Source organism: Oncorhynchus mykiss, chromosome 11 (assembly GCF_057628025.1).
Source record: "Oncorhynchus mykiss isolate SJ-2025 chromosome 11, ASM5762802v1, whole genome shotgun sequence".
Taxonomy (NCBI): domain Eukaryota; kingdom Metazoa; phylum Chordata; class Actinopteri; order Salmoniformes; family Salmonidae; genus Oncorhynchus; species Oncorhynchus mykiss.
This window is the reverse complement of record NC_143032.1, coordinates 38268507-38283349: the sequence shown is the minus strand read 5'-3', so window position 1 is coordinate 38283349 and position 14843 is coordinate 38268507. Positions and strand designations below refer to the sequence as shown.

Genomic DNA, 14843 nt, shown 5'->3' with positions numbered 1-14843 from the left:
ATATATATATATATATATATATATATATATATATATATATATATACATACACACACACACACACACACACACAGTGGGGAGAACAAGTATTTGATACACTGCCGATTTTGCAGGTGGGATGCACTGTTAAACGCTACATCCCAAGGGGTGCATCCCGTTGTTACAGGTGTCAAGCATGTGGCAGCAGTGTGTAGGAGGGAGGTTCCTAGGTGTGAGAAGTATGCAGAAGGACATGAGACAAAGGAATGTGTAGCATTCCAGGGTTTCAGGGTTAGAGTAGTGCGTAAGTTGTCATATGCTGAGGCAGTTAAGAAAGTAGAGGAAGATGGGTCAAGGGGGAGGGATCTTAAGAGGAGTGGTGTGAGTATTAGATCTGTACAAGTACAGAGGGTTAAACCAGCAAGTGATATATGTTTCATTAAGATTGATTGGATTTGTTTTGCATGTATAGCAATGGTTATCAACTGTACTTAAGGGATGGAATGTAAGTCGCAGACAATTGAGGTTGTGGTGGCAGCTGCAGAGAACTATTTTGGGTGTGCAAGACTTTATGTCAGAATAGTTACAGGGTGTGTTAAGTGGTGCTGTTCCCTCCTTTCAGTCTGTTGGCCTGAGGTAGGACTAAATATATTTAAATAATAGAGAAGGGTGGGTGTTTTGTTATTATTATAAAAATATGTGTGTGTGTAGTGTTCGGTGGTAGGGTATTCGTTTATTCATTTTTTCAAGCAAAGTATAGGGAGTTGTACTCCAGTCTAGTAGGTGGGGGTAATGCAACATTTATTGGATGCCAACCACCCTTAAATCTCATCGAAGAAGAAGTCGTAGTAGTCGTACTAGTAGCAGCAGCCCTTCAATTTGAAAACTGGAGGGCCCGGCAATCTAACGTTATCTTGTTGACGAATTATGTTCGGTGCATATCGGTTATAAAATGTAATTATATAACCAATAAAACTCTAAATGTAATATTTGAATTTATATAAATATGTGATAATACGGCTATCCACTAAAATACGTAAACTGTCCGTGGATTTTTTAAATAGTTTTGTTTTATTGAATCTGCCGGAGTTGATTGAACTCCAAGGAGAAAGCAAGCTAGCATAGTTTGATGCGTGCTAGCCACTTCCTTGTTCGTCCAAACTGGATTGTTATGGCAAACGTAAAGAAATGTCATTACTAAAAAGTGAAATGTTTTTATTTCTTATTTTCAGCACTTTGGGAATATATTTTTAAAGCCGACGTGAGCTGCGATTTTCTACCAAGAAACATTTCCTTTCGAGCAGGAGATATCGGGCCTGCTATAACATGGAATGCAGTTACGAGACACTGCCTAGCTAGCTACAGTTGCTAGCTAGCTCTGGCTAGCTAGATGGCACATCTTTGGAATCTTACAGTCACGGATTATAATCATTGATTTATTTGTCATATGAAATTAATTTAATCGAGGGAAACAGATTATGGATTTTTTGGGAGATGATGAATGCGATGGATTCTCGTTTGTAATAGCTCACTGCTGGTTACCGTCTGACTAGCTGGTTATATTAACTTGCTAGTTTGCTAGCTAGCCAATTTGTTGCAAATGTTTTGTGTACCAAGGAACATAACACTGAAGACAACCAATGTTACCAAAAGTATATATCACATATTTTTGATAAATGCCTAACTCGGTGGTAATTCGCGAGGGTCGGGGAAAAAGCCCATCGGCACAGAGAAGTGACAGACCGGAGCGGCGCAGTAGCGTTAGAACTATAGGCGGTGCTACTCAGCAGCGAGAGAAACACCGGGAGAAGAGGCTGTCGTCTAGTAGAAAGAAACACAGTCACGCTAGGGAGAAAGAACCATGGCATACGCCAGATGAACCAGGCAGTGAACGGAGAAGCACTCTCGTAAGAGAAGGTGAACCTCGGACTTTGGTGGAATATGACGACGTGAGTTCCCAATCGGAACGCTTTTCTGGGAGCCCTTCACCTAAACCAGAACCGCATGCTCGGATTTCGGCCGATCGATTTAGCAAAATTGAGTTTACAGACATCAACGGACCGACATCCCGAGAGAGATGGTCTCGAAGAGACCGGGATATAGTGCATCTCAGGAAGGATGAACAAACCAGTGGTTCATCCGAGAGGAATAGACAAGAGAAGGAACCGAAAAGAAAGGAACGCCAGAGCGGTGAGAAGGACTCTTCGAAATCTCGTGGCGGAAGTAGCCTTAGTGCCACCAAAAACAACCGAGATAGTGCGAGAAACAGTGACAGCAACGGCAAGAAGACGTCTACAACATTGCCGCCCATGTCTTTGGATAAAAGGGAGTCTAAACGGCACAAAAGTAAGTCACGGTCTGAAAAAGAGGCCCTGACTGCATACAGGGATGCACCACAATCATACCGAGATGACTGTGAAGAACTCGGAGCCTCCAGAAGAAGTCCTGGTTTCAAGGCAGAAAGTCCACATGGGACATCTTATTCTTATGGATACCAGTCTCCCAGTGGTAGTTATAATAAACAATTTATATGTAGAAGAAGTCCCAGTTATGGGAACAAAAGGCTGTCCCCTAGTTTGACATACTACAGCCGAGATGCTGAGGTCTATGGCGCCTACAACATTTCAAAGTCGCCCAGTTCATACTCAAGCAACAAAAGAAAGCGGTCTCCAATGAGCCCATTCAACAGGCGCAGTTCTCCAAGCTATGGTCGACATAGTCCATTTGAACAGGGAGAACTTGTCTCAAGTCCCTACGGTACCCGTCGGCGATCACGAAGTCCATACCGAAAGTCACTCAGCCCAAGTCCAGTCATAAGGTAAGCAGTCAATCAGATGGTACTGTACCTGTATTAAAGTCAAAGATAACACGCCTGGTATAATTTCAGGTGTTAATCGTCTAACTACCTACCTACCTGACTGATTTGGACCCGTGTTTTAGCTTCTCTTGTGTGATCATGTTCAATATTGTGTTTTATGCCCTTGGATTGCTGAGTTAAAAACGTGCTGTAAGATCACTGCACAGCTAGCTTGCAATGTTGCAAATGGAGCCATCCAATCAGTACCCTTTGGGTGGCTCAATCCATTGGAACGTTGTCAAGGAGGCCAGTTACATGTGTTGTGAAGCAGAGCATCACTGGTTCGAGTCTAGTATGTGCAGTGGATGAAGCTAAGCTGTTAGCAGCACACTGACCCCCGTTACACATACTTCCTCATTATGTAAATATGATTACACAGAAGGCCTTAGTTTGGAAGAGAGGCCATCTCCTTTTCAAAATGCAAGATGGCTTAAGACAACAAACAGAACGCTTTGGCCTACGAAGTGTTGAATTAACTTGGCACATGGAAGCCAAATGTGCATGCTGTTTCTGTCACCGTTTCCATGTGCCAAGTTAATTCAACAACAGTAAGCGCTTGACTGGTACTCTCAGTCATGGGGCCGTTAGGTGCTTTAAATGCTGCCTGCCATTGTATCAGTACCCAAATGTACAAGTGCAATGTATCTAGATACGCATTGTAACATGATAAAAAAATGTTAGCTAGCTAGTCACTTTGATGTATTCCATACATTCTGACGGATACATTATTTCTGCTGCTTGTCACGTTGTGTGCTGACTTCATCCACTGGGAGACACCAGAGTTTCAAAATCTTTTGCTTTGGTTGACTAAAGTTATGCAACACTGGCTTGAGGGGATTAAATGGGAATGGTTACAAAGTTAATATTTTGAATCATCCATTTTCTTTGTTTTTATTTACTAAAGTTTCAATGTTTGAAATAAGGCTACACAGTGGACTACACATGCCACCTCAAGGCTCCAGACTGCAACATTTTTTGTCGCACCCTTTGACTTGGCTGTGCAAGTAAAAAATGTAATTGGTTGCATCAGTGAAAGCTGCACATTCTACATGGTCACCTCACCCAAAACTTGATTGATTCCAGTAATGAAAGTGTCTGCCTGTCACGGTACCTGTTTCACTAGGGTCTGCTGCTGTGTAGAGCGAGCCTCTCGCTCCTTTCCCAGGGGGGAAAATGCTCTGATTGTATAATATTTTAAAATCCAATTGCTGGCAAAGCAATGCTTTCCTGTTGACAGCTTTCTGTAGGTATTATTTTTTTCTCAGCTCTTAATTTTTAGTTCAGTAGCAGTTATTTACAACTGCAATATTTTATGTTCATGTTTCCATATTAAAGGACCCATAAGCACCAACGTGAAGTAAATAGAAGTATGTCAAATTGGGTGTCAAATGAAAACTGAGTCTATTTAAAAAATCTATTAAGGCATATATATATACTAGGGGTGTGACAATTTAAAAGTTTGCATTTCCTTCCCATTTAACTTCTGAATATATTGCCATACAGGACTCTGCTGCTGTCGTTTGCATTTCTCTTTCATTTTTCAGGGATTCGATCTTGCAGCCTTTCGTTTACTAGTCCAATGCTCTAACCACTAGGCTATGCTGCCGCCCCGATTGCACGGGCAGGCACGACTCCAACACCATCATTAAGTTTGCCGATGACGCAACAGTGGTACATCACTGGGGCCAAGCTTCCTGCCATCCAGGACCTCTATACCAGGCGGTGTCAGAGGAAGGCCCTAAAAATTGTCAGACTCCAGCCACCCTAGTCATAGACTTCTCTCTGCTACCGCATGGCAAGTGGTACTGGAGTGCCAAGTCTAGGTCCAAGAGGCTTCTAAACAGCTTCTACCCCGAAACCATAAGACTCCTGAACATCTAATCAAATGACTACCCGGGCTATTTGCATTGCCCTTCTCCCCCCTCTCCACACCACTGCTACTCTCTGTTGTCATCTATGCATAGTCACTTTAATCAACTCTACCTACATGTACATACTACCTCAACTAACCGGTGCCCCCTGCACATTGACTCTGTACCGGCACCCCCCTATATATATATTTTTTTTTTTACAATTAAACTGCAATAGTACTGTTTGACCATCTTGAGACTCAGGAGCCAGTATACACTTCCCCAAAATAGTCTGAAAATTCTAGAAATCTGGCATTCAATTTTATGTTTTTTTTTTTTTTTTTTAAGTGCCTCTTGTTGAATTACAAACACTTTATTAACCCTTAGCCTACAATTTCCGCAGTCCTGCGGAAATCAATTTAATAACATCCCCATCAAAATCCGTCTGTTTTTAAGATTGGGAGATGTTTTTTGCATGGGCCACCTCTCAATCCATTGTCTGAAGGTCCCCAGTAACAACAACAACAAATGAATGGAAGTATATAAAGCAGTCATTTGAGAAACCAAGGCTATTGACTCTGCACCCCTTGATGAAATACTGAATTTGGCATTACTGCTATTATCCAATTGAAACGCATTGAACAGATTCACGTATGTATGTATATAACACAATATATGTGTATATATACATATGTATATTGGTATATATATATATATATATATATATATATATATATATATATATATATATATATATAGTAACAACAAATGAATGGAAGTATATATATATGTGTAGATATACACATGTATATACACATATATTATGTTATATATATATATATATATATATTAGTTTAATTAGTGAATCTGTTCAATGCGTTTCAATTGGATAATAGCAGTAATGCCAAATTCAGTATTTCATCAAGGGGTGCAGAGTCAATAGCCTTGGTTTCTCAAATGACTGCTTTGCCAGTTTCACCAACTACTTCTCAGAGTTCAGTGTGTCAAATCGGAGGGCCTGTTGTCCGGACCTCTAGCAGTCTCTATGGGGGTACCACAGGGTTCAATTCTCAGGCCGACTCCCTCTGTATATGTCAATGATGTCTCTCTTGCTGCTGGTGATTCTCTGATCCCCCTCTACGCAGACGACACCATTCTGTATACATCTGGCCTTTCCTTGGACACGGTGTTAAACCTCCAAACAAGCATCAATGGTATACAACACTCCGTCCGTGGCCTCCAACTACTCTTAAAAGCTTGTAAAACTAAATGCATGCTCTTCAACCGATTGCTGCGCCCGCTCGCCTAGCATCACTACTCTGGACGGTTCTGACTTAGAATATGTGGACAACTACAAATACCTAGGTGTCTGGTTAGACTGGAAACTCCCCTTCCAGACTCACATTAAGCATCTCCAATACAAAATTAAATATAGAATTGGCTTCCTATTTTGCAACAAAGCCTCCTTCACTCATGCTGCCAAACATACCTTCGTAAAACTGACTATCCTACTGATCCTTGACTTCGGCGATGTCATTTACAAAATAGCTTCCAACACTCTACTCAGAAAATTGAATGTAGTCTATCACAGTGCCATCCGTTTTGTCACCAAAGCCCCATATACTACCCACCACTGCAACCTGTATGCTCTTGTTGGCTTGCCCTCGCTACATATTAGTCGCCAAACCCACTGGCTCCAGGTCATCTATAAGTCTTTGCTAGGTTAAGCCCCGCCTTATCTCAACTCACTGGTCACCATAGCAGCACCCACCCGTAGCACGCTCTCCAGCAGGTATATTTCACTGGTTAAGCCCAAAGCCAACCTTTCCTTCCAGTTCTCTGCTGCCAATGACTGGAACGAACTGCAAAAACCACTGAAGCTGGAGACCTATATCTCCCTCACTAATGTTAAGCATCAGCTGTCAGAGCAGCTTACCGATCACTGCACCTGTACACAGCCCATCTGTAAATAACACACCCATCTACCTCATCTCCATATTGTTATTTATTTTTTGCTATTTTGCACCCCAGTATCTCTACTTGCACATCATCATCTGCACATCTGTCACTAGTGTTAATGCAAAATTGTAATTATTTCGCCACTATTGGCTATTTATTGCCTTACCTCCCTAATCTTACTACATTTGCACACACTGTACATAGACTTCTCTATTGTGTTATTGACTGTACGTTTGCTTATCTCATGTGTAACTGTGTTGTTTTTGTTGCACTGCTTTGCTTTATCTTGGCCAGGTCACAGTTGTAAATGAGAACTTCTCAACTGGCCTAAATAACTAGTTAAATAAAGGTGAAATAAAATAAAAAGGGGTCTTAAAATTCAAAATCAAATAGATACATTATCCTTGGTATGACCATCATTAAACAATTCTATATGTTAGCTTAGAATCTACATCACCACGCCCAGCATTTTATCCACAACAAGTTAATTTGATGGCAACGCATCTCTTGTGGGGAAAAAGTGCATATTGTTTTCATGCTGATTAAAAAATATATATATATATGTGCATAAATCTGTGGCCAATTGGATGGAAACCTAGCTACTCAGAGACATTGGTGTAAATATGAGGTCAGGGTGGAATCTGGATTGCCTGAGAGAGCTCTGCTTTGTGAAACATATTAGTAGAACTGTTTTACTAGATTGTGATTAAGGTTGTAATGATGCTTTTAATGGCTCTGAATATAAATGTCCATTTCAGTAGTCTGCTAGATTTGCACTAGGTAGACATTATGCACCTTTTTAATGAGAACTTTTCTCCTGTGATAAAGGTTCATCATACAACCTGTGTGTCTCCTTTCTCCAGGCGATCTGGCAAGTCTCGAAGCAGGAGCCCGTATTCCTCCTTGAGGCACTCCCGCTCACGCAGCCGCCACCGCCACTCTTGCTCCCACAGTCGACCTTCCAGCCTCTCCCCCAGCACGCTGACCTTCAAGAGCAGCCTCGCGGCCGAGCTCAGCAAGCAAAAGAAGGCAAAAGCTGCCGAGGCAGCTGCCCGGGCCAAAAGCTCCAGCAACGCCTCCAATTCCACCAAGGGACCCTCTACAGGCTCCCACCAGCCCAGCTCCAAGGCCAACCCCACCATCAAGATGGGCCGGCCCCCTTCCCCGCCACCTCCCGAGAAGGGTCCCAGGACCCCTGTGTTGAGCCAGCCTCAGTCCCCTGCAGACAGAACCTCCAAGAGGAGCACAGAGCCCCATCAGCCCAGCAGGGACAGAGAGCGGCACCCCTCGGAGCAACGGGACAAGAGGAAAGCACCAGCATCTGGACAGGGCAAAGAGAAGGGGCGAGTAGCTGCCCTGACTGCCTCTACACTGACATCTCTACTCCTGCCCCTGCACGTCCTCGAGCACTTAGATGGAGCAGACAGGTAAATGGAACGTAATAGAAAATACCTTTTATTATCGTTTTCATCACTCCACCTCTCTGTGCTGTTCCATAGCCTAACTTCTCATTCTCTTCTTCCCCTGTGCAGCTTGAAGGAGGTCTTACCTTCGCTCTCAGGGAAGAAGCCAGCAGAGCATCAGAAGGCCCGCCACCTCCTTGCCGACCTGCCCCTTCCTCCTGAGCTCCCCGGAGGCGGCGCCTCCTCCCCCCACAGCCCATTAAACGAGAAGAAGACCACCACGCTTCACCGTCGGCCCAAGTATGTCTGGGCCCCTTGGCCTTCCGTGTCTGCTCTGTGGAACCATTATACTCACCCTACCTCTTCCATGGCCTATGCTTCTTAATGCTCCTTGAGTTTCTACTGCCTGGTGTTGACCACCACTGCTTGACCTAATCTCTAGTTGGTTTGTTTGTCTCCCAGGATCTGCGGCCCACGTTTTGGGGAGATCAAGGAGACTGAGATAGACTGGGGGAAACGGTGCGTGGACAAGTTTGAGATTATCGGCATCACGGGAGAGGGCACCTACGGCCAGGTGTACAAGGCAAAAGACAAAGACACAGGTGAGGACTACTTAATGCTTTCTTTCTTCAACATTTCATGTAGATCATAGGCTACGCCCTATCTTCCTGGTAGCTCATATTATAATAATTATTTCACTATCAACATTTTAAAGTAAAAACTCGTTCTACTCAAAATTGAAGTCTTTCTATGCCCTATGTATCTTATGTGTGAACATGTTGTAGCAGGATCAAGGGTGTGGGGTTTCCACATCACCAAGTTCAATAACAAAACAGGCACCACCACTAGCCCAAATGTAAGGCAAAGGGGAAGTTTATTAGGGATTTTGGTACACGGGGAAAGAAGGGGGAATTCACCCATCACCTCACAGTCCACAAGCCGTTCCGTTTTCCAGGGGTAATCCTCACACTCGCGTTCTCAGCCAATCTGGTCTGGTACATGGGGGGGTAGTCCGACAGCCCAGGTCACAATGGGTATTCACACAGATTTTGCTCTCGTTTCTCTCACTCTTCATACCTCTTGTCTCAGCTCCTCTGCCCCTTTGTGTAGGCTGCTCCCTTCTTAATCCGCAAGCACTCCCTGGCTTAACAATTCAGTCTTGCCTCGTTGGGGCAGGAAGTCCATATAAGGCTTGTGGGTAGAGCCTGCAAGCTATCGTTCCTCAATTACCACCCCCCTCACCTCTCCCTGCCGTCTGCCACAATGTATTTTATAATATACTCTGCCCTTTATCTCTATCCCCATGGTGTAGCTGAGATGGTGGCCTTGAAGAAGGTGCGTCTGGACAACGAGAAGGAGGGCTTCCCTATCACCGCCATCAGGGAGATCAAGATCCTCCGGCAGCTCAACCACAAGAGCATCATCAACATGAAGGAGATAGTCACCGACAAGGAGGATGCCCTGGACTTCAAGAACGACAAAGGTCCATATGACAAACCCTCTGTATTAGCATGTCCGCACTCCGTTCCCTAAATAGTGCACCACTTTTGACCAGAGCCCTATAGGACCTGGTCAAATGTAGTGCACTATAGGGAAAAGCGTTTGGGACGTAGCCCCATGTGTCTGCATTGTGTTTATCTATGCATCTGTTTCCCTTCTATATGATCCATCCTCCTCCTACAGGTGCATTCTACCTGGTGTTTGAGTATATGGACCATGACCTGATGGGCCTCTTGGAGTCAGGCCTGGTCCACTTCAACGAGAGCCACATCAAGTCCTTCATGAGGCAGCTGCTGGAGGGCCTTGACTACTGCCACAAAAAGAACTTTCTGCACAGGGACATCAAGTGCTCCAACATCCTGCTTAATAACAAGTGAGTGCTCCTCAGGATAGCTAGCCTGCTGGTCCCATATCTGTCGGTGCTGTCTTGTCAACTCCTATGGTCATTGTCACGCCAAAGCACAAGCAGATCTGGGACCATGCTAAATGGTAGCCAACGTCAAAGAACCTGTTTCTATCCACTGCGGTGGCAGTGTTTGACAGAAAGGGTTTGGAGGTCAAGTTAAAGCCGTGTTCTGTTCTCTCCGCCAGGGGTCAAATAAAGCTGGCAGATTTTGGACTGGCTCGACTTTATAACTCTGATGAGAGGTAAGTGTCCCGATATGGCTTACAGTTGATTACTGCCCATAGTTATTGGATTATCACATGTATTACTGTATATATGTTTCATCAAACATATAGGTCTCAACTGTGTTTTGTTGTGGATGATATTATTGACACTGATGCATTTGTAATAGCCGCCCGTACACCAACAAGGTGATCACCCTGTGGTACAGACCCCCTGAGCTTTTGCTCGGGGAGGAGAGGTACACACCTGCCATTGACGTGTGGAGCTGCGGGTAAGAGACATACATTGCGTTGACATTCGGTGTGGTGTTTCACTGGCTTATGAGATTCATGATTCTTGAACCAAGGACAGATGATGGGTCATGGTTCTATAAAGATGATAATGTATTCTTTCTGTTTTTGTCTGAAATCCAGGTGCATTCTGGGGGAGCTGTTCACAAAGAAGCCCATTTTCCAAGCCAACCAGGAGCTTGCCCAGTTAGAGCTGATCAGGTACGCTGTGGTCAGAGGAAACAGGTACTATAAATCTGTCATTGTCTTATTCTCAGTATTTGTTTAAAGATTCACTATTAAGAAATTGCTCTGTCGTCATTTCCTGGTTGCTAAAATTCTAATAGTTCGCCGAATTTCAGTATGTGACAAAACAAGAAAATAAAGAGTAGAGCAGGGCTCTCGAATCGTGTTCCTGGAGAGCAACAGTCCAGTAGGTTTTTACGCCAACCCTAATCTAGCGCACCTGACTCTAATAACTAGCTGATTGATAAGCAGACTCAGGTTAGTTACAACTGGGGTTGGAGCGAAAACCTACAGGAACAGGGTTGGAGAGCCCTGGTGTAGAGAATCATTCTACCATCTAAACTGCTGTGAAATATATGTTCCATAACCAAAAATATTGTATTTTCAGCTGTTTGAAGCTGGTGTACAAATCTGAAAGTAAAAGACGCAAAAACAAAACTTAAAAAACAAGAAGCATAGAAATGGCACACACAGAACAGATCTACCACTTCTTAGATTTGCTTTCAATGATTGACAGATCTATAACTCACATTTCTATGTGAATTTTGTTAGGTCGCCCAAAAATGTACATATTGCAGCTTTAACTGTCTGAAAGGCCTTCAGCTATCTCGTTTGACAGTGTTCCCAAATGGGGCACATTACTGAACTCTAGCCCAAACTGATGGCTTCTCTCCCTTCCAGTCGTATCTGTGGCAGCCCCTGCCCCGCCGTGTGGCCAGATGTCATCAAGCTGCCCTACTTCAACACCATGAAACCAAAGAAACAGTACCGGCGGCGGCTCAGAGAGGAGTATGCTTTGTGAGTCAATCATCTTGTTTGAATTCAGTAAATGGGTTCGTCATTAACGTATGAAAATAATACATAGCATTATTCTTTGGCAGTGTTTGACTAATCACTTGGTCTTTCTCTCAGTATTCCACCCTCAGCCCTGGACCTGTTTGACCACATGATGTCGCTGGACCCCAGCAAGCGCTGCGCAGCCGAGGCGGCGCTAAGCAGTGAATTCCTCAAAGACGTGGACCCAACCAAGATGCCCCCACCAGAGTATGTTTGGGAAAAGCCGTTACACCTCAGTGTCTGTGATCCATCACTGTAGAATTGTACACTACCGTTCAAAAGTTTTGGGTCACTTAGAAATGTTCTTGTTTTTTAAAGAAAAGCTAAAAAAAATGTCCATTAAAATAACGTCAAATTGATCAGAAATCCAGTGTAGACATTGTTAATGTTGTAAATGAATATTGTAGCTGGAAACGGCAGATTTAAAAAAAAAAATGGAATATCTATATAGGCGTACAGAGGCCCATTTACAGCAACTATCACCCCTGTGTTCCTATGGCACATTGTGTTAGCTAATCCATGTTTATCATTTTAAAAAGCTAATTGATCATTAGAAAACCCTTTTGTAATTGTTAGCACAGCTGAAAACTGTTGTCCTGATTTAAAGAAGCAATACAATTGGCCTTTAGACTAGTTGAGTATCTGGAGCATCAGCATTTGTGTTCAATTACAGGCTCAAAATAGCCAGAAACAAAGCACTTTCTTCTGAAACATTGTCGTTCTGAGAAATGAAGGCTATTCCATGTGAGAAATTGCAAAGAAACTGAAGATCTTGTCCCCATTGCTCCTTTCCAGTCTCCCCCTGTGGCAGGACTGCCATGAGTTGTGGAGTAAGAAGCGGCGGAAACAGAAGCAAATGCCAGAGGAGCTGTCAGCTCCCAAGGCCCCCCGTAAGGAGCTGGGGCTGGGAGACGACAGTCGTAGCAACACCCCCCAGGGCTTCCCTCCACCCGGGGGGCTCAAAGCCCAGACTGTGGCTGCCTCGGCCCTACTGGGTGAGTGACTGTCTCTAGTCTAGTACTGCAGTCAACCCACCATACTTGCCTCATGCCTTGTCAGTTACACACTAACAACAACTTGGAGTGAATTAATAGTTACTTTTTAGTAAATCATGTTTTCCTTTGTCTCCCGTAGACCCAAAAGGTCCCAACTGCCAGCTGACCCAGGAACAGCTGGCGGTCCTCCTCAAGCTGCTTGGCCAGTCTAAGAGCACTGTCAACGCAGCCCAGATCGCTAAGGTCAATTCTGAAACACTGCAGCAGCTCTCCAAGGTCCTGCCACCAGCACCCTCTGATTCCAACCAGCCCCCAGAGCCACCCGCCCCGCCCAAGCCCCCTCTGCTGGGTGGAGCGCCCCCCATGCCCAAGCTCCCATCACCACCTCCCTCGTCGGTTTCGCAGGGGAAGCCTGAAGGTGAAGCATCGTCAGCCACCCAGACGGCGGTCACCATGCTGCTGGCCCAGCTCCTCCAGGCCCAACAGAGGCAAGAGGCCAGGGACGAGGCAGTCGGCAGAAACCCACTAGCAGGACGGCCTCCGCCACCCCCTGAGCCCAAGCAGCCCCCAGAGCCCATCCCTGTCTCACCAGGTAACTACACTCATATATAGACATTTTGCTAGTTGTGACAGTTGTGACCATCCAGTAGGCTTATCTGGCTCTAATTTCTGTACACAAATAATTTAATGTTGGATAGAACTCCAACTAGAACTATCCCTTTGCGTTGAATTAACATAATGTCTTGTGCGTTTCCCCCTTAGTGTCTGAGGGGAGTGGAGTTTCCTCCAGACCCATCCTACCCCCTGACCAGAGACCTCCTGAACCTCCAGAGCCCCCTCCCTGCTGCGAGGACCTGGACTACCGGCAGAAGATGGAGCCCAAGACTGGCCACCTGCCGCCCATGCTGATCTCAGGTGAGGGAGGAAGGTTCCCGAAGCAAGTTTACTCACCACACCCCGGCGCAGAAGGACCGGGCTATGGCGGTGACTACAGCCGCCCACCCCCTCCACCCTTCCCTCCTGCAGGTTTTGGCAACAGCTACTTGGGCCACATGCTGGGGGGCGGCCTGCCCCCCCACGCCCTGAGGGAGGTGTTCACCAGCAGCGATCCAACCCCCGGCTTGTCCTCAGCTGCCGGGTCCCTGGCCCCCTCACTCCAGGAGCCCTACCCTTCAGGCACAGGGGGAGGTAGAGGTGGCAGTAGCATGGTGTTCAGCGGGGACAAAGACCACCGTTTTGAGTACAATCAAAGCCACTCCTTGCTTGTGGAAGGGCAGGTCAACCCCACCACCATCCAGCTCTACAACCATGCCACACCTCCCCCGCCCATCCCACCTCCGGGCCAGTCCTGGGGCTCCCCTTCCCAGCCTGGGGCCCCATCTTTGCCCCTTGGCTTCAACACAAATGTGAACTCAACAGCCATCCGAGGGCGAGGCCTCCCCTTCTGATTGGCTGTGGCATAGTGAACGGGGCAGGGTGTGATGATGGAAACACCCCAGACTTGAGGACTCAAAAGAAACTGAGCCCCAAACTCTCTCAGGCTGACCAGAGGGATCTGGAAATGTGCACCTGATTTGTAATAAAAATAATTTTAAATCTGTGTCAAGCATTGTAGTCCTAATTTATCTGGAATGTGGGGTATGTTGCAGAAGGAGGGGGCTTTTCCTGCTCGTACCATTTTTTTTATTTTTTTTGGTAATCTATTCTACTTCTGTCTTTTAAATTAAACGCACATTTTTCAAGTGTACCAGGCTAGGTATGCGTTTTAAATATGTACTTTAGCCGTTCTTTAATTACTCCCGAGCAGACTAATTCATATTTTTTTGCACTACTGACTAAAGAAGGCGAACAATTTAGGTATGAAATGAATGAAGTGCTATATCTGCACAATTATAAAAATACCAGTTATGTAGTTTTTGGGGGTTAAGAATATGTTGCAACCAGGAGGTCTCAGTTGATAAGGCTTCTCTGGGCTTGTTTTTGATGAAAGGTTCAAGTGTTATTGTCACATCCACAAGTACAGTGAAATGCTTAACTTGCAAGCTCTACCCAACAGTGAAGAGATCATTGGTTCCAGAAAGACTGGTAGCACTTGGGTGAATGCAGTAAAACTGATAGCTACTGAATGACTTGATGGAAGGCTGTGTTCACTTTAAATTACACAAGCCCTCTGCCAATTGCCATTGTAAAATCATATGTAAAACAAAAATAGATGTAACCCAAGTTCAAAAAGGAGACAAGCAACTGTCCTTTTGTACTAAAATGTGATATTTTTTTCTTCCCCCATTTGGCAAATGTTTATTAAAAAAATGCCAACAAT

General features: G+C 44.9%; 1 protein-coding gene across 2 annotated transcripts; it reads left to right on the top strand.

Annotated features, from left to right (window-relative positions):
* The first annotated feature begins 802 nt into the window (after positions 1-802).
* LOC110535667 (cyclin-dependent kinase 13) lies at positions 803-14843 on the top strand. 2 transcript variants are annotated; one of them, XM_090190077.1, is made up of 15 exons: positions 855-933; positions 1212-2797; positions 7509-8072; positions 8178-8348; positions 8511-8650; positions 9361-9531; positions 9732-9921; positions 10140-10196; positions 10346-10447; positions 10590-10667; positions 11373-11489; positions 11604-11735; positions 12324-12523; positions 12663-13115; positions 13286-14843. In XM_090190077.1, the coding sequence occupies exons 2-15, from the start codon at positions 1656-1658 to the stop codon at positions 13969-13971; spliced, it is 4203 nt and encodes a 1400-aa protein (XP_090046203.1). In that variant the 5' UTR covers positions 855-933; positions 1212-1655; the 3' UTR covers positions 13972-14843. The 2 variants fall into 2 exon arrangements, with proteins under 2 accessions (XP_021476489.1, XP_090046203.1); XM_021620814.3 differs by having other exon boundaries at positions 803-2797.